Consider the following 24992-nt stretch of genomic DNA (forward strand, 5'->3'; position numbering starts at 1 on the left):
TGTTTATGGATTTCTTTTCAAATCTTCCCCGGCCTTTATATTTGAGAATATAAACACTTGTAGCTGGGTGTAGTAAAATAAATACATATTTAGATAGATTTACTTTTCCTGTGGGGCAAGTTTCTTGCCATCTTAAGAGAGTCAAATCATTGCACTAGGAGCTGAGACCATTGTGCCAGTGCAAAGCAGAGGACAGCAGCAGGAAAACCTCTTCAGTGACCATGAGCTGTTTAACTCATCAAATTTCTTCTCTACTTGCATGTCAACTAATAGTATAGACTTGTAACCCAAATTCGGTTTTAATCAGTTTGTTACCGTTCAAAGAGACGGGCTACAATATGCAATGCCCACTTCTTGCATTTCCACCACACCAGCTCTGGTCTATCATCTTCATCAATTTGCAAAGTCTCCTACAAACAAATACATGTATTTTAAATTAGTTACATCACTTGTTGAGAGCAATTACACTTTAAACATTACTTGCTGAGAAAACTAATATAAACACACAGCATGGACTAAAGCTTTGGTTCTATTAACAGTTACATAACACCCAGGAGGCTTTCAATTATCTTAATTAGCCAGTATAATGTGTACACGCAATACCTGCACAATGCCTGTACTTCAATTTCAAAATTATGCATATTTACAAAACGCAAATTCTCAGATATACTTCAATACTACATCACTTTGGCTCAAAAATCCAAGGATAAGAATCTTAAACAGAACTCTTAAAAAAAGAACACTTAGAAAATCTTTACACGGACTGCTCCTCAAACGCCAACACACAGGTATCAGAGGTCTTTACAAAGCTGAAACTCACCAGTGGCACATTTCTATCAATGATGGTCCGGAAGATCTCCATCCACTGAGTCATAGTCTGGTTATTCACCAGCTGGAGGGGCAATGCATACTGCAATAAGGGAAAAAACACAGGTATGAAATACTATTTTCCTCTGTAAAAGGCAGATCTTCCTGTAATAGTTACATTCTAAGGAAGATGAGGTTTTAAGTAAAATTAAAACCGATTAGGTTACATATCAACACTACTCTAATTGCATCCTTCTTGGTACAATTTGGAAAGGAATTTCTGAGCAGACATAATTTGAGGAAAGTTCCTTGGTCTAAGAACTCTCTTTGTTTTTCTTCCTCACAACAGCCCAGGTAACTTTGAGGACCACAGCAGTATCTGTATTACAGGGTTTGGGCAAACCAATAGCATTTTAGCAAGCAAAATGTACTCCTTACTACTACCTAGCTACTATCCAGTAAATCTTACTTCTCTACAAAATCCAAAGAAAAGTGACGATATTCAGGCAAGTTATTGAAAAGAAAAATAGGACCTTGGTATCTTTTTAATCCTCCACCCATTTAATAACAAACTATTTTAGCTTTTTAACCCCCAGTAAGAATTTTCAGGCTGCTCCTTATGAAGGACCTGGTTTGCTTTCCAATTCTCTGTAAGTACTCCTTCACCAAACTCATCCCAGTAAAAGCCAAACTCATCTTTCTGAAGTGCATGTGCCTCAACACACAATATCTGCCAGATCTTCAGCAGATAATGATAAATGCCACCTAGTGAAGTGCAGCATTTGACAATTACACTACAATACCCATTACTGACACTTTCAGAGGCCTACCACACAGTCTAGATACCCACGCAGTTCATATCAGGCTATGTGCAACTTTATAAAAATAGGAACACTTCTCTAGTGAGCTTACAGATAGAATGTGCAGAAGCACCTACATTCATTAAAAATTTAATCTGGGAGATCGTGTGACCAGCTTCAAAGTAGAAAAATCTATAAATATCCTATTTCTGTAACACCTGCTTATTGTACATGACTTTTCCCATCCATGGGTACTCTTATTTAATCACACCCCTGAGTATTCTGAAAGGGGTCACTGTGCCCAGCAAAGTAAAATTTGGTTTTCCTCTACACAGATGCCCACCTGAACAAGAGCATAGAAGATTTTTAAGATTTGTTTCTGAAGCAGTACAGAGTAATGGGAGTTATCAGGCAGAAGCTGGATCATCTGCTGCTGAATCCGAGGCAAAAATATTTGCATGGCGGCTATGAGAGGATCTCGCTCCTCTGCCTTTTTGTATCTGCAAAGGAAACAAAAGTGTTGGTCCAGGATCTACACACTGGAGATTCTAATGCCTATTCCCCACCAACAATTTAATTTCTGTGCCCTAAAAAAAACAAAAAAGGAAGATCCAGCACTCAATCAATCACTCTCCCCTCCTCTAACCCCCATCTGAACCCTTTGTGCAAAATCACTAAAAGAACGTATAAATAAAAAAAAAAGAAAACAACAAATGTTACCTTATACAAAGGCAGTTACTGAGAGGAAGAACTACTGTTCTTTATTACTGAATTGTCACCTCACAGGAGCAGGGACCTGAATTTCTCTGCTGTTCATACCAATGCCAAACCCAAGTTGTGTGCTGAACAAATGGGAGTGAACAGCCATTGAAAGGGAAAGACAATTCCTTGCTTTGGAAAAGATTCTCCTTCTCCATTTACATTCCTTTTGTGTGGTTTATATATGTGTTTCTAACAATAGGTAATTTTAAAAAATGAGTGAAAAGCCCTACTACACTGCTCCCATTTTAGGCTTTGTGGATTTAGACTATCAGGAAGATGCTACAGGTAACAATATGCAATAGCAGTATATGACAATGACAGCACTGTAGTCATGACATAAAAGCAGAAAATAATTTGCATTCATACATCTAGAATTTGGGGAATCTTCAAACAAAGGAAGTTATAAACCTAAGGATTGTTTTTACAGCCAGATCAAAAGTGCAAAGCCTCAAGAAAAAAATCTCAGTAAATTCATACAGATTGCTGCTGGCAGCTCTGCTTTCAATTCACTAATGATACAAAGACGATGAATATTTTTCATTTATTTCCAGGAAAGGAAGCATATGATAATTATTCATTCCCATTTTCTATCTGAATTCCCTTGCAGAACTGCCAGTGCTCTTAAGAATGTAATTTTCAGCAATCAGCTGAGACTGAAAGTACCAATTCCTCACTTACTGATGGATACCAACTTACTCATAAGTCTTCACCAGCTGATAGAGGCACAGGAGGCTCCCAAGCCAACTCCCACTGTTTGGAGACTGCAGGTAGTATCCTATCTTGTCTACTACAGCTGTCCAATGGCCAGGGAAGTCATGTTTAATGATAGCACGGAGGCACATTGTCAGCTGGGCTCTAGTGCAGGGTGGAAAAAGAAATATAAGCAAAAAAGGTCATGGCATAGTGTTTAAATTACAGGATAGATCCCAAATCTTAGTTTACTGGCTACTATACATATTATGTCATAAGTATTATACATATTTTGACAGCACAGAGAGTTTTGGGAAGTAGCAGAGGAAAAGCAAGAAAAAAATCCCACAGGGTTTGACTTTAAGGAAAAAACTCATTTCAGAACATTTTTAGCTACTTTTCTGCCTCCCTCCTCCCTCTCCACATGTATCAAGCAGTATTTTAAAAGAATTAATAACAATTAATTGCTCATGAAAACAGCCAGCTTTGTGCTTTCAAAATGAATGTTTATACTTACTTATCAAGCTGAAAGCAACCACAAAAACACAAATTTGTATGTTTTCATTAAAGAATAATGGCTTATGTTATGATCCAAGCCACAGGTTCCTCAAGAAATTACACTTTCCTGGGATCTTCTAGAACAGCACTTTCTCAACCTTCAAAGCATATGGTAGAGCCAATTAGGTAAAAAACCTCTTACCATTTCTCTCCTGCCACACATTTTTAGATACCCCTCACAATGGTGAGGCAAGGCAGAACTGTTGATTGACTAAACTGAAGTGTGACTAAAAAAGTTGAGCAGCACTGAACTAGAACCTGTGGAGAAATACTTTTAGTTCTGCTAAGCAATGAAAAAAAAAAAGCCTGCAGAAAATATCAGTTCCCATCCTATAAGCCTCACCTTAATTAAAGGGGTGAACAATCACAGACTGTAGCATGTCTGTGATTCTTAACTATTCTTCCAGCAAAAGCAGAACTGCAATTTTCATTCTTTTAACACCTTAAAACCAAGAACCCTAATACATATTTAAATACTGGGATAAAGTAAAAAAAATTGATAAAGTAATTAAGAAAAGGGCTACTAGCAAAAAATGAAACAAATCTTGGACAATATTTCCCTGAATGGTTAATTCTATATTGCAGACAGCCCTGTATATACTATCTGCCTTGAATCAGCCAAACAGACAGGCTGTCACTACAGCAAGTGTTACAAGACACTTTGAACAACACCCTTAGAGGATAAACCACATCACAGGGCTCTCTGCCAGGTTACTACTTTTCTGAAAAACAGGCACACATAAGTAAGTGTAAACAGATTATTATTACTTTTGCAAAAGAAGTACTTGTCTCACCTCCCAAAACATCGAGAGTCTCATGTTAACAACATCCACACTGCTAGGTCTGAAAACCTGAGCAATAGAAACATCTCTATGCAATGTAAGGTACCTCACTAAGTCAGGAGAACGAATTATTCCTTCTACAATGTTATCCCGAATCTGCTGACGATCATTTTCATGAATGTTAAATGGAAAAACTGCTTCTCCAAGAGGTGGCTCACGGTCTGGCCAGTACTGTGTCACCATGTTCTTCAGGTAAATGGCAGCTAAGTACAGACAGTGGGAAAGAATAGTTTAATTTGACACATTGCCCAGTGCTCAACATGTAGAACAGCTAAAAGCAGAACAAAGAGTTGAAAAGGCACCTAAATCCACCACCTGAATTCTTAGCAATTATGGGCACTGAGCACAGCTGAGTCAGAAAATCATTCTTCTCATGATTTCACACAAGATCAGGCTCAAGCTCCTGATCAGAACACAACAGGGTAATATTTCCATCAGCATCTACTGAAGTACATTCTTTACTACAGCAGTCTTCCATATGGACATAATATTCCATCATTCTAAACAAGCCAACAAAAATCTACTTATCTGTGTTTTCACTCATCCCTAAAACAGCTACTCAAGCTCAGTAAGTGAAGCTTTGGAAGGCTCATGTAAACAAATTGCTGCACACACAGATGGGACCCTCTGCTTGGGGAAATGCCCAGTATGAAACTGGCACGTGGCCTACCTTCTATTCAGACAGAAATGTTTGTTGTGAATTGCCTAAGCTTTATCTCACTATTAGGATTTCCCATAATCCCTTAGAATTGTTCCCTTCTGTCTCACATGAAAAAAACCATGAAAAATAAAGTTAATCTTCAACAGAAAATAAAGCAGCATTTATGCATCAGTACTAAAATGCCTGAAGGCATTCTTCAGGAAACAAAGAAAATATGGTGTGAGGCATTACAGGAATGTTCCTAATAAACTCTTACGCCTGTACACTATTTTAGTTGATTACTAGCTAGGGTTTTAAAGTATATATAAGATATCCTTGGGTACAATCTTTTTTTTTTTTTTTGTGATAACAAATTGCAAAGTATGAAAATATGTAGTTTGTAAAATATTTTATAGGAGCAAGAGGAAAAACAGCTCTTTGTCTATGACATGCCAGACTAGTCAGACAAGAAACAGGTCCTGAAAGACTAGCCCAAGACTTTAATCTACTTTGTCCATAGATCTTGTTGTTATACAAATTCTTGGCTTTTAAAAAATTCCCAGGGAAATCTGTTGGCTTACAAATATAACTTACATGTACTTTTCTATTTTACACCCCTATTCTGTAAAAAAAATAAAATTACATTCTACGTAGTTGTGTTTTTTTCCTGAATGATACTGAAATGAGAGATTAATTTATAAAAAATTACTTTATGGAGTTTAGATTAAGCCTCAAACTTTACTACAGAATGGACTAACACCACCATTCAAAGTTGGATTATCTTTGAAAAAATAAAGGCCAGCATGACAAACAGAGTATGTCAGCACGCCCCAAAGCACTCAGGGGATTAATGGGATCTGTACCAAAAAAACCCAACAGTGCTTCTATGGGAAATGCTGTTCCATAGGATAAAAACAAAGCTGTGAAGAAAACAGTATTAATTAATTTACGGAAAAACCTGAACAGTCTCTGTATCTGACAAGAATATTATACACAAGTAGTTAAAATGGATTATGAGAATTTAGAATCTGATCTTCCACAAATGCATACCCCTGAAGTTAACTGCACCACTATACCTGAACTCACACACAGCTGGGCAATCCTTCCAGACATGCTCAGACTGTAACTGTGTAACTTATCAGTGATGTGACCTTCCTTCATATCTACTTATTTAGGTAGTCCCCAAGATACTGATTAAATGTATGTGGCTACCCTTGATCTAGGGATTAAGGAGTTATTTCAATTTTTCAGAAATACTCATTTTTCCAGGGAAAACAGATTCAAATAGAGAAACATGTATTCAAATGTGATACACTTTTAAATATTTAAATTCACACTTGCCTTAGCATCATTACTTCTTCACCATCAGGAGACATAATACCTAAGGGTGCTCACTTTTGAGTAGAAATCATGCTTTTTTCATATCAGTATCACAGCAATCCAGTAGGGATCACTATACACACAGGGAAAGTCAAAGCAGGACTCTATCCTATACCCATGGTCTTACCTGACCCTCATGTAGGAAAGACACAGCAAAGATAGATCCTTTTCATTTCCTTCTTCAGAACAAACCTGAACTGACTTACACTGCAACAGCTCAAGAGTCTGTTCAAACAACAGACTGACTTTCTACTGAAAGAAAATGGAACGAGGAATTTCTCACCTGCTTGACGCACTGGAAATTCGACTTGATCAGATACTATGATTTGCAGCAGACTTGGAGCAAAGTTGATGATCTTATAGGACTGAAAGACACAGACAACACAGTAAGTCACTATGTTTAAAGAAGACTGTATCAGCTAATGCTGAATGGGAAATACAAACTAAGGACTTTCCACTCTCCTCATGATGTATGAAAGGTTTTAGCACTTGGATTTACCCAGATCTGCAGAAATCAAAATGATTACTTATAAAAGCCAAGCACGTAACAGCACATGGGCAGAATAAGTAATGTGAAAAGGTTCTCAATTGGAGATAAGTGATTATGAATATTTAAATAATTCTAAGAATACATAGTGAAAAGCACTAGATATCTGTCTTTGAATTATTCATCTTAGCCCCATAAGTCAAATGGATATTGACATGCTTCATCAATACACGCCATTTATTTGCAAAATAGTTGTGGTAGAACAGCAATAGCAAAGAGATTTTTAAAAGTAATTTAAAATTGCTTTCAAGTGTAAACAGCATCTGCATTAGCCATATGCAACTATCTTTTAGCAAACTAGATGTATAGTACATCTCAATAAAAACTGGGGAAACAGTAGGATAAACATTTTCAATTAAAATCAAGTGTAGGCAGATAACACTTCAAAACCCACAGCCTTCATGGGAACTTTTCAAACACTGCATCAGCCATGCAGCTGAAGAATTTCAAAGAGAAAACAATGCTCAGTGAACTTCTGAGCAAAGCACACCAGATTTAAAAGATGTGACAATCTGATAGCATTATCCTGCTGCCATCCACCAGGGCTCCTCCAGCGAGGAATTGCTGACTCAGCGTGGTGCAGTTTCTACTAAGCCTTGGCAGATCAGTACTGGCAGGTCAGATCTTTCATCCCTTGGATCCATGTTCTTTATGTTCAAAGAGAGAGGTTTCTTGGGGTTAGATAGCAGTAGGTTTCTGTATTTCACCTTTTATAGTATTTCTTCCCACTAGATTATGCCTGGCAGTTCTGTGGTTGTTTCCAGAGTTGTGCTTTAAGCACAGGTATAGAACGTCCTCCCATAAACTCTGCCTCATTCAAAAGCTGTGAAATAAGAGATACTTTCTGCCCTTCATGTCCCCAGTTCCTTGATCTAACATTTCCATAACAAGGTAAAATTACAACGCTTTCATGATGCCTAAGTGTCCCAGCTGCATCGCGACACTATCCTTCGATAATTTTACCAAATCACTTAACTTTCTGGCCCTCGTTTTATTCACTATAATGACAGCATAATTCTAACCTACTCTGTGCTCAGAGACTCATTCAATGTTTATAGAGTAATCTGAGATAAAAGCAGTAGTGGCAAATCAAAAGCACACCCTCCTGCAATTTCCTTCTCTATAAACTTTAATTATCCCTAAGAAATGCTCCAAATAAAGTAAAAGCTGTAACATCCAGCACAGGAAGTCCATTTATCTAGAGACATGCTGAACTGGTTGAACCATACTGGATTCCAAAGAGCACCTTTTAATCCAGTATCCTGGAGGGCAAATCTTGCCCTTCAGTCACTACTGGACAACATTGGTGGATTCTGACAGGGCCACAGTAGACTGCGGCATCCTCCAGCACTCAACACCCAAGTTACAGGGAGATAAGGAAACCATGAGAAATCCCAGCAGCACAGAAAACCAAAACCACACATGAACTCTAACCACCCTTTCTGTTCTCAACAGTGCCTGTATACTGCTCTCAGACCCAATCTACAAAGCTTTTACTACTATAAACACACTGATTAAAAATGCAGCTTTGGGGGGTTGTTTTGTTGGTGGTGGTTTCCTGCTGCAATCCTACCAGTACCACATTTAGAGTGGACACGGTGCTAACAGTATTATTTCCCTTTCCCTGTCCAAACAGTTTTTACTGGATCTACATTAAAATCACTGCTACTTCAGGAAGCTTTATGGGTACCACTTGTGCTGGTGTACAACTGCTTTCCCTGAAGTTTTGCCAGGATCTGCACAAATATGGTTGTTTGCCTCTGTGCCAGATCCACTCAGCAAGCACTCAGAGTGACAAAAGCACTGTCACACAGACGGAAGGCACAGTGTCCCCGAGGGGGTCCCATAGCCACCGGCACAGCGCTACATGCATGTCCTTACACTTCACACACCACCACCCCTAAAGAGATCGCCAGGCCCATTAAATCCTTCTGTTCCCTATTACTGTCACGCCCATCATTCACATTTTTACATAGCTCTGTTTACTACTCGTTATCAGAAACAAGAACACTGCAGAGATGAACAGAGACTGTGAGCCCACGTTAGAAACAAGACACCCGATTCTGTTGTATTTGTGAAGCTCAAATTACATCCTGCTCACTTGTGCAGCAACAAACCCGGGTCAGGAAAACTACATGCTGTCTGCAGTTTTTAGAACAGAGGACTTTTTAAAAAGCTCCATGCAGCAACATTTTTCCTGTACCAGCACATTCTCGTTTGTTTAGTTATCATGCTAACTGTGATCTTGGGATGTGTCCCTTCCCTGTGTTAGCCCGGACATCAGCAAACAAAGCTGAACCTATCGCACAAGCAGGTGCAGAGCAATTGTCAGGTGCATACTGTGACATGGAAATGGACATGGAAGAGACCTTGGAGCTGGATGAGTTCAACAAGACAGTTCTTTTAATCACTGCAGCTGCACCTTAACAAAAGGAGAGCAGGAATATTGTCAGTGCCACAGAAGGAACACAAAACTATCTGGTGATTTTGAAGAGCCGTGCCCAGGAGCCGCAGGGAGGCACCAGATGGCTGAATAGACCTTCAGCACAACTCCCACAACACAGCACGGTGCTTTGTGCACTTGGTGAATAATAACACTGCCTTGAACCCACATTGTTGGGATCTGGTAAAACTTTTTGTGAAAGTGCTGATCCATTGGGGCATGTGTTTATTTTGAAGGAGAAAGTGAAAGTTTTTTAAAAACAAACTTTCACTGAGTACTTACAAAGAGCAATTATTTTAAAGCTGTGTAAAACAGAGACTGTTCTTGCATGAATCACAGATCAGAGCATTTATGCTAAAAAAGAATCTCATTTAATTTCCACTGGGATTAAGAGGATGGTATACAGAAGTGTGCAAGGCTACCAGCTATACTGGGAGAGGCACGCAGCAGTGGGAAGACATACTTGGGTAAATTTACAGCAATGGGGAAGAGATATATATGACCCATGCATGTTGTTCTGTGTCCACGGTCTTGGGATCTATGCACTGCAGCTGCACAGCTTTTTGCACTCTGTTCCTTCACCTTTGGCCTGATGTATCCTTCCCTGCCTCAGCATCACAGCTCCAGGCTTCAAAGATCAGAGAACACATCTTTTTTTGCCTATTTTCCATTTGATTAGGTACAGAACATATGACAGCCAAGTGAGCTTCAGATGGGCCACTGAAAAACATCAAGATGAAGACCACCACTTGTAAAGAACTAGAATACAAGGAGAAGTAAGTAGGAAAAATATATTAAAATCTTCCCAAATGGATCCTACTGAAGCAAATACTTTTCACATCTAATGTTCAGATTTGGCTCCCAGGTTATCACACATTATACACTACTAAACTCATTTCATGAAGCATTATTCTTGCGTCTCGCTTGCTGTCGCATTTAAAGCCCACAACGAGCAACTGCTCCAGAACCATAATTGTCAATAACCTTCCCTCTGTATTGATGGCAACCACAATGCCCGAGTGCAGAATGCCACTGAAAGGTGCTTCTTCCCCTGGTAAACAACAGGACACTCTAGGACAATGGATATGGGAAATCTGGAAGCCTTCCTTCAGGTTCTGCAAGCCAAGATTATCCTTCTCCACCAGGAGTAAACATCACTCTTTATTACCTCTGAATGCAAGTTTGGAACATAAAAATTGCTGAAAAAACAAGGCACTGCATCTTTGTTCCCAAAAACAAACACACAGAAGAAATTTGTACCTTGAATTCATGAGCAAATAACTTTTTAAAAATATAATTTTAAGGCTTAAATATATTTGATCCAAATGCTCAGCTACCTGGTTTACCAAGTCTTACTTTATTTTCTGTGTACTGAAAATGTATACTTAGAAATTCCATTGGCACACTTAGGAGTATTTCTGCAGTCGTTAATAGCATTTTCACTCTTGTTTTTTCACACTGTCAGTCCAGACAGTTGTTAAAATAAACTAGAACTTCAAGAGACGCTTTTTTCTTTCCCTGCCTATATGCAAAGGTACTATGTGAGGAGGTGAAAACACACAGTGTTTTCACAGAGTGAAAATAAGCTTGTGCAAGAACCCACCTGAATTTCTTTCCTCTACGGGTTCTGCAGCCAAATTCATCCAATATCAAAGAAACTTCACTTTCCACAGAACTTTTATTCATCCAAGTCAACTTCCTCATCAAATTGGTCTTTAATACCTGAGATTTCTCCCTCTAGATATCATGAGGTGCTCATTTGGCACTTACAGAGTGGCCTTAAGACCCCTGGCTACTATGGCAGCCAGCTCAACAAAGATGCGGAAAGATATGGAAGGAAGCCAAACTTTATTCTGGACTCTTCTGCTTTTGGGTAATCTTTTCACACTTCTTTCAGCACTGCTACTCAGTTTCTGTCAAAGCCAAATTATGTAACTCCTACTCAATATTTAAAAAAACCCAACTGTATTTCTGCAATTGAGTTCTTCTTTTCTCTTGCTACAGGCCAAAGGAACGCGTTACAGCACATTGAGCCACTGAAGATTAATGCATAAAAACTGTACGGAAATCCTCTCTGAACTGGAATTAGAATGACTCTCTATGTTCAGTAATCAGACAGTATATTTCACAGCACTCCAAGAACTGGCACGTGAAAGCAGTATATAGCCATAATACAAATAAATAAATGAACCCAGCAAAAGTCCTTGAAGTCCATGAGACAGATGTAACAGGAGTAATAGCCTGGAACAGATACTGACAAACGATGCACTGAAACTGGGTATATTTCTTGGTAGGATAACAAACTGTTCTACTGAGTACAGTGTGAGTGATAAATATCATCAAGTGCACGCTAATTATGTGACAGAGCTGAACTAAAAAAAGGCAGGGCAGGAGGGCAAAAGAGAAAGAGGGGAATGGAACGATGTGTACACTTAGAAACCCAAGAGGCTAAAAGGGAAATGACAGCAATTACAGGACACAGACACTGACCTGGCAGGAAATTACTGCTCCAGTTTAGCAAGAATCAGATTTCAAATAAATCCCACACTTACAGTTGTGTTCAGATCACAGAGAGAAGTGAAGTTTGTTGATGATTTGAAAGTAGCAGCAACCAAGGAGAAAGACCAGAAAAATCCTACTAAGAACTGAATGATCTTTAGAATGGCACCAACAAAAATGGAGTGGGGTAAGAGGCCAAAGTACATGGTCAGGTACTCAAAGATAATAGAATTTCTCCTAAAAACATGAGGTTTCTGAGGGAAGAACAAGCATAGTATAAAAGACTAAAAGGACTTTGGTACATTGAGTGATAAGAACCATGTAGATGTTGGACAAAGAAGATAATTGAAGATTTAGTATTTAATGAGGTATTAGTGGCATGGAGCATGAGACTTTCTGGAACACTGCAAACACAAATGACCAGATTGCACAAGAAAGATTAATTCAATGGGAAACCGGTGCAGAGAAGAGCTGTGCTCCTATTATTAGATTTCATAAATTCAGTTTTATGATATGGCAAAGGAAATATAGCCTGCTGAGGCTAGAAAAACAGGCCTCTAGGGGATCAGCTTTTGACAAATCTGTTCAGAGAGGGTACCAAAAAACCTGTTCTAGTTAAGAAGTAAGATTGGCATAAATGGATATAAATGGACCATAAACTAATTTTGACTGAAAACCAACACTTGTTTCTAGCTGCAAGAGGAAGAAAATTCACAAGCAGCCTTCCAATAGATATAAAAAGGGCAAAAAAAAAAAAAAAAGGAATCCAGATTCCATTTCTAAATGCAGTTAGGTGATAATCCAGAAGGCAGACAACAAATTCATTGATTTGGGTGTATCTTCACACAGCTGCAGGAACATACAGAGGAGAAAGAAGCATTTTCAAACATGCTGGCTCTTCTTACAAGTAGAAAAACTTTCATTCACGTAAACTCTGCTCCCCGTGCTCTACATTGTAAGCAAACTATGGAGTCAGGACTATCATGACACTGCTCTAAAGGACTCTCTGTACTGGTATAGCACAGAGGTGCCTACAGAGAGGCACTGTCTTGGTGCACTAGTAGGATTTGCAGTGTCTGGGAAGCTCATGGCACTACCTGGATACCAAGCTGAATGCCAGTGTACACTGCAGGTGAGCTAACACAGCCAAGTTTTACCTCAACACCCCTGAGCCTGTCTCAAGAGCAGCATCCCTGTAACTATGACACAGAATAAAGGTGACCCTCGTTCTGTTTGGCCATGGGCTACATCACCACTTTGGGTACTTACTACCGGAGAGTTTTCAGTTTGGTTGGTGGATTGGTTCCTTTGCTAGAACAAGATAAATGCTAGAACAGCACCTGGATTTCAGCACTTGCAGGAACACAGGGACATGTCAACACTACCATCAGATACATGGGAGAGGAGTCTGACATGTCACTTTGAAGCCTTGCTTCAAAAGCACCTAAAAGCTTCAGGATGTCAAAGTCCCACGTTAAGCAACATTGCTCAGGAGCACTTTTGTTCCTCTTATCCAGAGTCATGTCAAACCCAGCACTGCATCAACACATTATGTCAGTCAGATACATCATGCTTCACCTAGTAACAGGAAGCCTACACAAAAATAGGTATGTCTTGATTTCAGGATTCATTCTTCATAATAGTTACAAAAAAGAAGATATGTGAAGTATTTTACAAGAAAAATCTGCATCTCAACCTGTTCTCAATAAGTCTACTTGCACTCTTGAATCTAAAACCTGTGTCTTTCATGAGAATTGCACTATCCATCGCTTAAACTTAGAACTTTTTACAGCTCTCAATCTTAAAATGCTTTCAAGACTTTTCCTGAGCTTCACAGTACTTACTGGTGATGACAGCATTAGGAGCAGGACCTAGGAGCCCAGAAGCTGCCTCTTTGCTCTGAACAGAACACTGTAGTAGCAGTAGTCGGTATTGCTGTTTTGACCCCCATGCAACAGGCTGCTGACAAATATTTGTCATTTCCCTCTCAGCCCTTAACAGTAGGGACAAAAACAGATACTGATGGATTTTTAAAGTAACTATGCCAACAAGAGAAAAAAAGCCTTGCATCCTTATCTAAATATTCGCAAGAGCATTCTCAATGTCCAGCACTTAATCCACTGATTTACTAAAGGAACTTACCAACTGCTAAAGCAAGGATTAGCTATACCTAATTCAGAAGGAGTTTTAGGTTGCCTAAATATAAAACTAAGCTGGAGGAGCAATCCTGAAGTACCATAATTCCTGACAGCCAATTCTTATTGTCTGTTTTGCTAACACACCAACACAACCAAAAAATCCCAAGTCCTCGAAGAGAATTGATCAAATATTCCATCAAAGCATGGAAAGCAAAGCTTTACTAATGCTGTGCAAAAGAACTTTCTCTTTTCTCGAACGTTCAAAGCCTGGGGTCACAGTTTCACTCAGTGCATACTGCCGCTACTTTAGGAAAACGTTTTTCCCCCAGTGGGTGATTGGACACTGGAACAGGCTCCCCGGGGAAGGAGTCACAGCACCAGCCTGACAGAGTTCAATAAGTGTTTGGACAACGCTCTCAGACACATGGTGGGATTCCTGAGGATGGTGCTGGGCAGGGCCAGGAGTTGGACTCGATGATCCTGATGGGTCCCTTCCAACTCTGCATATTCTGTAATTCTGTGATTAACTGTAGGATGCCATGACATATACTGTCCGTGGAATCTAACACTCCTTCCTCCAACTTTCACTTGCCGTGCTCCGGAACGGGACAGAGCGCGCCCCGGAGTGTCACTGCCGCCTGCCCCCTGTGAGCGCCAGGGCGCGACCCGCGCAGCGCCACATCAATGTCATCCCTTCCCACACCGAGCGGCAGCGCCCCGGCCACGCCGAGGGCCGGGCTGCCGCACTCCGGAGCGCCTACCCGGGGGTCACAGCACGGCGGTCACGGCCGAGCGAGGGCAGCGACCCGCCCGTGCCCCGGCCCCGGGCCCCGGCCCCCGCAGCGGGCGGGCGGTCCCGGCGCGGAGCAGGGAGCGCCCCCCTCCCCTGCCGGCGGGGCCGGACGCCCCCGTGCCGCGCGTGGGGCGGGCCGCCCGCGGGTCCCCCCTCACCTGGTTGAGCTCGTTCTCGGCGGCGACGCGCAGCTTGGGGTCTATGGTGCCCTTCAGCGCCTGGATGATCCTGTTGGGATCCATCTTGGCCTTCCCCCTCCGGTAGGCAGCGCTTTCCCGGGGCGGCAGGACGCGCAGGAGCCGCCGCTAGCGCCGCCGCCCCCCCGTGCCACAAGCGCGGGCCCGCGTCCCCCACCCCCCCCGGTCCCTCTCCACAGCCATTCACCGGTTTGCGACAGCTGGATATCGGGAAACGGGCGCTGCTTTACGGCCGCGGCGCCGCCTTCTGGCTTCGGGAAGGGGTAGGCGCGAGGTGGCCGCCATCTTGTTGTACGGATAGGAGTCAGCCGGGAGGGCTCGCAGCGGGTGGGGTTTGCAGGCCGCGGTACCACAGGGGCGGCCATGTCCCCGTACGGAGCGCTGGGGGAGGCTCCCGCCGCGCCCTGCACGGATTGTTTTTAAATTAGGATTTTAAAATCCCATTTTTCTTTCTTAATGGTTTGCTCTGTTTTTCTACGTACATTTTAGGCTTTCACGCCAGGCTTGGGTGTTCCGTATTTGTTACCCCTCGAGTCGTTCGCACAAGAACACGGGGGCTGAGTGAGGTGGCGAGGTCAGGTCCATGGAGGGGAACTGACATTGGCCACAGTTATCCAGGTGCCTCCGGGATGTGCCCTGCACCAGAACGACTGACAACGTACAGGAAGACAGAAATGTGCTGCAAGGAGCTTACTAAAATGCACAGTTGGGTCACACGTCGTAATTCCTACTCTGCATCTGAGCAGGTTTCTGTGTGATACTTGTCTTCATCACTATGTAGATTAGTAGAACCTGAAGAGGGTTTGCTTATCTTAATGCTGATTGTGTGTGAAAGGGGGTGGGAGAGGCTTACCCCTCAGCTTATCAGGAATATACAAACACCACCTCTAACACTTCAAAACTCAAAACACTTGCCCCACCCTGATTCTCCACCTCTCGCCCATTATTTCCCCTCTTAAATCCTAGAACATGCAAGTGAACCAAAGATTTAAGCATCCGTGAAGCTGTAAGAAAGATGTCTGTCAAAGGTGCAATTCTCAGGTAAACAGACCAGAAAAACCTCATGACTAACACGGTTTTGGTGAGCCAAATCCTTTGGTTACTTCTGCGGGTGATGTTTCACACAACATTTACAAACCAAAGACGTGATTAGGCGGTAGGAAGAACAGAAAGACTATTTGCTGCACTAAGGAGGAGTCAAACACAAGGGCAATTACAAGATCATCCCATTATATAGGTGCCGTAAGAATACAGTTGGACAATATGTCATATATTCATTGTAATTACAGTATAAACCAGAACATTAAAGCACCTGGCACTAGTGATTTAATAATAATAAAAGAATGTCCCTTAGTAACTTTGCCTCCAATTAAAAAGGAATCTAGCTGTCACAACAAATTGCACCTACCTGGCCGTTGGAGATCGTGCGCTCTCTTGAGGTTTTCATCACCTTTTGAAGTGTTGCAGAACACCTGATCATTATCTTTCCTTTCTCCTGTAATGCAGCTCTACGGCATCTAGCAAGAAATTGTAGGCACTTTCATTGACCTTTCCATTTCTTCTTAAAAGCAGATTAGAGTATGCTCAGTAACCATAAAATAAAAACAAAAACAATGTTAGTGTAAAAAGTATGTATTATTAATTATGGTAATTCTTTGTTGCTTTCCCATTTTGATTAAGGTAATAAATTGTCCAGGGAAAACTGCCCATTTAAAAAATCTTGGATTCCATAGCATAGTAAATCCAAATTGCTTTAAAGGATTTTTAGTGGTGTATCTCTACTCCCTTTTCCCAAATTCCATGTTATGGACAGTTTAAGAGCAGTTCTGTTTCATTCCATTTGTGTGTATTCATCCATGGTAGGTGAACTTAAAAGTTATTAAATTTATTCATTGAAGAACTTTTGTAGAGCTAATGATGTAAAACATATCAATAAAGAACAAAATATACCTAAAGGGTATTATAACATCTTTCTAAAGTGTTTCTCAGAATTTTTTTGCACTTACCACTTGCATTTAAAATGGTACTTTTAGTTTTGCAAGCATTGTAGTTTACCTGTGTGCTGGGTTTGCTGGATGCCTGACACTTCTTTCTGGACAACATGAACCTTCATAGATACCAGTGACTATGTTACTCTAAAAATAATTAATTGAAATATTTTTATGTGACTTCAAAAACTTCAGGATGAAAGTAACTACTTATAAGCAAGAACTCATATGTCTTTTTTGTTAGAGAAAAGATTCTGTTATTATTTGGGGTTTCATCTACTTAGAATGAATGGTTGGGTTTGGTTTCTTAAATCTGTTCTGCTACTCTGCAAATTAAGAATCTGAGGTAAAATTCAGAGATTTTTCTTGTTGGCTCTCTAACTGCTGGTGACAGAAGATCCAATGTGAAGGGACTAGTGAGATATTAAGAAACTAAAACAAATGAAATCAAAATTCCACCAGCATGCAAGTAAGGAAAAATAAAAGAATGATAGTACCAGGGAGATAGGGAAATAATACAAAGCAAAGATGTGAGGTTTTTTAAAGCTCCAAAGCTTTCCAGGTGTGCTATAACAACAGTTTTGTAAAGTATTTAGAACAAACAATCTTATTTTAAAACTCAGCTGTGAAACCAAGGGTTTTCAAAGTAACCGGTTTGACCTGAACAAAAATTAAACCAGGTTCGTTACGAAGTTGCCATCAAGACAACTCTATTAAGTTCAAGAACTTTGGGAGATGTAGAAAAACTTGAAAAGCCTCACATATTGCAGGTTACTTGGAATAAGTCCTTTGACTTTTGGTGGCTTTGAAATGCACTCTGGTGGGGTCTCAGCTGCCTGTAACACACTGCTGGCAGAGAACAACCCCTCTCTTATCATGCCAACCATGTCCCTTTAGGACAGCACCTGGTTTAAGTTGTTAATAAGAGACACTCCTGAAAAAGCATAAGAAAGCAAACGGCCTCCTCTGTGTGATGTGCTACAGGCTAACAGCAAACCACTGCTTTCAATGTAGTGCTTATTTCATTGTAGTAAACTAACGACAAAGTGATTGAATCTGTACTTAGCATAAAGCCTTCATTCCGTGCCAACCACATCTCAAACCTTACTCTAGGGCCCAAAAGCTGTATGAACTAATACCTTCCATAATGCTTTCCAGCCAGATTAGTACTTCACAATATTAATTTTTTCAAGTACAACACTTCCAGGAAACATTCAATCCACAAATACAAATGTGTAAGTTTTTAAAACTCTTAATAGAATTGTTTATAGTTGGGAGAAAATTAAGTTGATCAGAGACTTGTGAACAAGTGTGTAACTAGGATTAATTCATTTTTACCTGGTTATGATACTACATCTCTCCAATTATAATATACAACAGACTTTTCATATCCTTCACAAGACATGTATAGGTTTAATAAAGTACTAGCAAAGATGATCTGCAGCAGATAAATGTATTCCAGTCCTGCAGACACAAGCTCTTCATCAGAGCTAAAATTCTGAAGCCATCCCCCCCACTGACTGTTTTGTTGGAGCAGCTGTAGATAACAAAGCAGTCAGGGAGGAAAAGGTGTCTAAACTGAACCAGCAGGACAGAGCAGTGACATTCTCTGCACCACCACTGCAGCCTGCAGGATGGAGGTTTCTTAGCCACAGGAAGTCAGCCATGGCAGTGGTGGGAGATTATTCATTGTCTCCCCTCACTTCCATGACCTGGAAAAAAACCCACAAAAGTCACAAGTCCATTAGAATTTTGAAAACTTTAAGAAACCCTTTGTCAGAGTTGAACCCCCCCTGAGCTGGCAGCTCAGCCCCACACAGCCACTCGCTCACTCCTTCCAACGGGACAGGGAAAAGAGTTGGAAAGACAAAAGTGAGAAAGCCCACGGGTTCAGATAAAGACAGTTTAACAGGTAAAGCAGAAACTCAAGCAAAGCCAAGCAAAGAATTCATTCACCACTTCCTATGGGCAGGCAGGTGTTCAACCATTTCCAGGAAAGCAGGGCTCCATCACATGTAACAGTGACTTAAGATCTCAGACACCATAACTCAAATGTTCCCCTCTCCTCCTCCTTCCCCCAGCTTAGATTGCTAAGCACAACGTCATCTGCTCTGGTGTATCCCTTGGGTCGGTTGGGATCAGCTGTCCTGGCTTTAACCCCTCCCAAATCCTTGTGCTCCCCCAGCCCACTCACTGGTGGGGCAGAGTGAGACACAGAAAAGGCCTTGACTCTGTGCAAGGCCCGCTCAGCAATAACCAAAACATCCAAGTTATCAATACTGTGTATAGAGTTTTATACAACCCCATACCAGTTACTCTGATTAGAATTAACTCTCTCCCAGCCAAACCATTACACCCCCCCCATTTCAGGGTCCTTCTAGTATTTCACTGGTGTCAAGAGAAGGAAACACAGAAATTTATTCACTCTAAATGCAAACATAGTGTTTCTTACCCTTAAAGTTTGTCTTCAGCAGGCTGCACGAGAGAAGTAAATCAGAGAGAATCTAGGTGGTATCCAATGTGCACAGCAGACAGCAACAGGAAATTTAGCAGAACTATGACAGCCCTTTCTATGTTTTAATTAGACCTGATTATAATCCTCATATAGTTCAGGCATTTTTCCTAATGCAACAATTCAATCAACTTCATTTAGCAATTACTGAGAAAAAAGGAGTGTAAAGACAACTTACACTGCCAGACAGTATTTACATGAAAACTACACAGTGAAGTATTTCCAGGTTGTGAAACTCACCTGTTAAATGCTTTGCCCAGAAGCAGAATAAAAAACTAGGTCATTAGTCTGGACACACTGACTAGACTAAAACTGTGTCAGTAGAAAATGCACTGAAATATTCTGAAGTACTTTGGGAAGCTTTCAAAAACAATTATTAATCTAAAAGCATAACGAGATATCCCTATCCTAGTGTTTAGCATCATGGAAAAATCATATGACATAACACATTTTTAGGTATTTTGGAGATCAGAGTAGCAATTTGCTATCAGTGGATTTTGGCCAGCTATGGGTATGGCAAAAAGGTGCTTTGCTTGGTCTTCTGCAGTGTTTTTCTTAAACACACTCTTAGCATTTAAGGTTCAGTAACAGTCTTTTGAGTTGCTTCTAGTCTGAAAACTTCTTTAGGACAGTACCTGTTGAGTTGTATTTATACTCCTTTTTGTAACAGGTTACTAAAACCTGTGTTCACACATGGCTAGAAACAGTGAAAACCAACAGTTCTAGCTAAAAAGGTACTATGTGAGAAACTCACAGGATTAAATCAATCATATTTTTTAGTTATTCTAAGGGATGAGACTTCTCCAAGTTGTGTGTTCTTTTCAATAAAAAGTAGCAGGACAAAACCAGACATTTTATTTTAAAGTAGCTACTACTGAAAAGATTGTGATTCAGGCTGATAAAGCCTAAAAACCTTCACTTTAAAAAAACCCCCATCCACTACATGATTTACAGTCAAGGAATTGTATGATTAGATTTCATATTTCATCTTACCTGCACAATTCTGGCTGTAATTCCTTTTAGCTAGGAATTTAAAATATCTTCTACAAGATACAGCTCTGAAATTGAAATGTTTAACTAGATAGGAGGTAAACTGCCACTTATTCTGTAGTGTGTGTTCTAGAAATAAACCTCTTTGTTGGCTAAAGTCAGAACTACCATTTTTAAAATTACAAAATACAGGCTTTGTGTACAATAGTTAAGGCTTGACATTTTTGTAGTGGCAAAAACTAGGCTCCCCAAAGCTTCTCCTACCTCAACTTCTCCTCTCAAAATTTGCCAAAGGAACCAAACCAAGACTTGAAGTATGATCACCCTCTAAAAATCTGTATGAAAAAAAAGCTGAGCTTGGAACAAAATCAAGATCTTTGTGCCAGTGACTTTATGAAGTCATGCCAGACTTGTTGTGGCATCTGCATGGTAGTAAGGGCAAACTGTTTGAAGGTGTGAAACCACTTAACAAGAAACAGCAGCTTTATACTAGGCCTGAAGTTTATTCAGTTTAGGTTTTTACTTTTATTTAAATAAGCAGATAGCTCAGCTGCTTTCACTTTGCATAGTTCTGCTTCAGCCTTAGATATACCAGTCAGGCTTGTGCACCAGCTAATTTAGTACACTCAGATAAGTGCTTTCTACTGCTAAAACAATCTACTGAAGCTTTTGAAATGAGAGAGCCAGTGACCTACCTTCTTACTAGTTCATATTACCATTTTAAACATTGAAACTATTTATAGTATTTGACACTGCAGCTTAGACAAGGACATAACATCATGGCTGTTCAGTTCTCAGGCCACAAGAGTACTGAAGGCTGGTCAAACAGCCCAAGAGCTGTAAGAAAGGGATTTCAGAAATGCTTCCTAGCATTTGTATTCAGGTTTGATTTAAAATGCAAGCACCAGGCTTCAACAACAAATACCAAGTTCCTCAGCAGCTCTCTGAAATGAGGAAAGAACCTGTATAAAAATCGGATTCAAGTCTCATGCAGGGGGAAGCCATACACATTTATGCGTCATAAAGTTGAATTTTAACTTTAAAATATATTGCAGCTGAATAACAGTGTAAGCCAGCCCCTTCACTGACTGTTTTCAGGTTTAAGAATTTCAACTACATCACTACTGAAGGACTGAGGCTATGACCATGCTAGATTTTGATAGGGTATGTATTTAAAAGAAGTAGTCCTAATGAAGTATGTAGCATTGCACTTGTAATTTCTTGACCTTTCAGTTGAAAAGAAAGAAGGTAACTAAATCCTGAATTCGTTTATCAAGGTAACACTCTTGAGAATGGCATTAAGCAAGAACAAAAACAAATAATCCCAGTTAAATACAAATTACCCTAAATTATTGAAACTTTGACACCAGTTCTGTGTAATAGTCATGTACAGACCAAACCAGGAAAAAGGTCAGTGATAGGTCTTAAAATTAAAACCACGGGCAAAATTAATACTAAAATGCATATTAACTTGTTTTATTGAGGCACAACAAGGCATTGTGAATAGCCCATACTTGAGGCAATCAATAGTGTAGTAAGCTGGACATTAATACAGTTTAGGGTAAGTGCAAACAATATACATTCACAGCTTTATTAGCAAGGCTACATCACAACTGATAAAGTGCCAAATTAGTGCTGATTCAGTACCCCAACTCCATGATTTCACCTTGCAAAACAGGACCACCATTTCCCCCCAATAATGGAACCACATATTTTCTATAAAGTCAGTAGTAAGTGCAAAGCTAGTCCCACCCCCCTCACCAAGGTGTTTGGAGCAGCTCTTTTGTAAACATCGCACTGGATTTTAGTCCTGATAAAGGAGGTATCCCGAAAAGGTGGAGTATTTCCAGCTACTTCCATAGATGGCTCCCCGATGCAGCCGTAGCCAGATCTGATCTCCCTGGAACAGCTGCAGGACTGCATGGTTACTAGCTGTTTCATGGTCAGGAGCCCCATCATTTGCATAGGCTGACACGAGGACCTCTTCATTCTTCATGAGATTCACATACAGCGGGACATTGACAGCCAGTTTCAGCATGTGGAAGATGAAGACATAGGTACCATTCACAGGACAGTTGAACCTACCAAGCTGGATATCAAAAGTTTCTCCAAGGTTGTTGAGCAACAGGTCGAACGCAATGGGCTGGTCTAGAGTTCCAGGGGCCAGGTTGGATGTTCGAGCGGCAGAGAAGGCAACCCTCATCTGCTGTGGGAGCGGGTAGACGTGCACTGGGAGTATGGTGGCAGCCTGGCTCGTCACTGGCATATCCACAGGGGTGATGCTGCGGGAGTCTCCCTGCCCAGAATCCCCACTGTTAAAGGTCTCATTGTCTCGTTCTGGGCTGCTCACCTGAGAGGAGTCACTCCACCCTGCTGTTAAGAACCATTAGCAGCGGTAAGTATTAAAGCCCTTAAGCCTGCAGGCATAATCTCAAGCAGCAAGTACACAGGCTTTGCAACACATTGATCTTTCAGCCACAGCAAGTTGTCAAAGGACCCCAGTGAGAACAGAACTGTGAAGTGGGCTTTCACTCATCACACTTGCATTGAGCAGGATGGGACATAACTGAGCAATGAACAATTACTTCTTATACTTCTAAGTAAGAGAGGACAGTAGGCTGCAATCATTTTAGCTTTAGTATGTCACATATGTCATCTTAAAAAGCATATGCTCACTTCTGAGCAGAAATAAAATGTAATTGCTGAAAAATACTGACAAAGTGAGAGCCACGGCACCTTCAAGATCTGAATTTTCACTTCATGTTACTCACTGTAGTTGCATTTCTAGTAGACCTTACCAACTTACGATGCTAGAATATTTAAAGTCTGACAAACTAGAGTTGCTTTTAAATTTTCTGCACCTCACTCCCCAAATTAAAGCTGTCAATCTTTTCAAATACTCAAGTTAAAAGGGTCTATAATGAAAAAATTAATAAATCTGAGAAATTTAGAGCAGTCACACTCAAGTTGCAAACCATTATTATTTCCACTGGGAAACAACACCTTAAAGCAAACTATAAAATAAGTGAAGTTGCTGTGTGATCTTGATGCTAATGAGTACTTCCATCAGCTATTAATTCACCATGATCTCATATTTAGTTCTCTTCTGAAGTATATTCTATGAATCATCCCTCAAACTAGGATATGACCTGCTTTATCCTAAAACAGCTTCCACGATGTCGTAATTTCCCTTCAGTCTCTAAAATAGTGATCTACAGCTACTCTTCATCTCACTTCTCATCTGTAGCACTGGAAGTCCCTCTTTTTCCAGCACACAGAATAGGAATAAATCATCTTGTTTCCAACTCTTCAAAACACATGCTATTCATGCTTGGACTCCCAACTAGAACACAGGGAACCGCCCTGAGTGCATTTTCCTAGTCAGGTTATTTGTGACACTCAGTAAGGTACCATTGTGTCAGAACTTTGTCATGAAGACTCCAGACTAAGAACAGTAAAATTAAATCTTCTGCTGTGCAATGCTGTGTAAGAACCGCACTCAAGCCTCCACCTAAGCTTGGTTAACTTACACCAAGCTCAATCTGTTAGGTGAGTGATGGTATTCTGCTTTTCACACTGTTCCCAGTAACACCCCAGCTGCAATGCCCAAGCACATACTGGACCACCGATGTTGGCCTTACCTCTTGAATTTGCTCGAGGACCGCTGCTTATCCCACCTCGTTTATAGCACTGCTGGTAATTAACATCCTTAAAGAGAAGTGTTAGGAAGATGGCTATAAGCAAATCTGAACTCAAGTGAGGCAAATACACTTTTTTGCACAATTTATTCAAATCTCTAGCATAGACAGTGACAGAGCTCAGAAACAAGATGTAGATAAACAGCTCTACTTACGGAAAATTTACTTTCATAGTAGCTTGTATGAAATTAAAGATCTACTTTGATGCCTGTTGTAGCAAGTTAGCTTCTGAACTATGGACTCAGTTGAGGTTACTGAGCACGACCCTTAAATCTCAAGTCTGTTCAAAGTCCATGAGCCTGCACAGAAGACACTGACAGACCCTCCTCACACCAGGAACCTTTGCCTTCCTACTTTTTTTTTTTTTTTTTTGGGGGGGGGCATGTTTTTTGGCCTAACCACATTCTCAGCCAGTCCATTTAGGAGTTCATTATTTTACATTACAGAGGCATTTCAGTGAACCAACTTTTAAAATAATAGACCAGACTCATACAATATGTTATTTACCATCTGTTTGCATTTCAAAGATTCCTTTCAGACTAAAATCAACCTGTCATACAGCAATGTTACCTCTCTGAACTGACTTATTTCAGCTGCTGTCTACCATTCCACAAAAGGGTTTGTCTATGAAACAAAACTAACCTCTAGCTTGTAAGTAATAGTTCACCTGTTAAGATAATGAAAGACTACCATGTTAGAAGATTTGGC

The 24992-nt window shown here is 40.5% G+C and overlaps 2 protein-coding genes across 8 annotated transcripts in view; both read right to left on the reverse strand.

The window, feature by feature from the left end:
* IPO8 (importin 8) overlaps window positions 1-15218 on the reverse strand; it is a 46415-nt gene extending 31197 nt beyond the window's left edge. For all 3 annotated transcript variants that reach the window (XM_069003063.1, XM_069003064.1, XM_069003065.1), the window contains exons 1-7: window positions 15058-15218; window positions 6763-6844; window positions 4506-4662; window positions 3066-3224; window positions 1951-2107; window positions 821-910; window positions 316-410 (exon numbers count right to left, since the gene is read on the reverse strand). In XM_069003063.1, the coding sequence (XP_068859164.1) occupies window positions 316-410; window positions 821-910; window positions 1951-2107; window positions 3066-3224; window positions 4506-4662; window positions 6763-6844; window positions 15058-15141 (824 nt within the window). In that variant the 5' untranslated portion in view covers window positions 15142-15218. The remainder of the gene's footprint in view (window positions 1-315; window positions 411-820; window positions 911-1950; window positions 2108-3065; window positions 3225-4505; window positions 4663-6762; window positions 6845-15057) is intronic.
* Window positions 15219-22041: 6823 nt separating this feature from the next.
* CAPRIN2 (caprin family member 2) overlaps window positions 22042-24992 on the reverse strand; it is a 33232-nt gene continuing 30281 nt past the window's right edge. For all 5 annotated transcript variants that reach the window (XM_069003068.1, XM_069003070.1, XM_069003069.1 and 2 more), the window contains 2 exons: window positions 24228-24294; window positions 22042-22959 (listed from right to left, as the gene is read on the reverse strand). In XM_069003068.1, the coding sequence (XP_068859169.1) occupies window positions 22391-22959; window positions 24228-24294 (636 nt within the window). In that variant the 3' untranslated portion in view covers window positions 22042-22390. The remainder of the gene's footprint in view (window positions 22960-24227; window positions 24295-24992) is intronic.

This window comes from Aphelocoma coerulescens, chromosome 1A (genome assembly GCF_041296385.1).
Source record: "Aphelocoma coerulescens isolate FSJ_1873_10779 chromosome 1A, UR_Acoe_1.0, whole genome shotgun sequence".
In the NCBI taxonomy this organism is placed as follows: domain Eukaryota; kingdom Metazoa; phylum Chordata; class Aves; order Passeriformes; family Corvidae; genus Aphelocoma; species Aphelocoma coerulescens.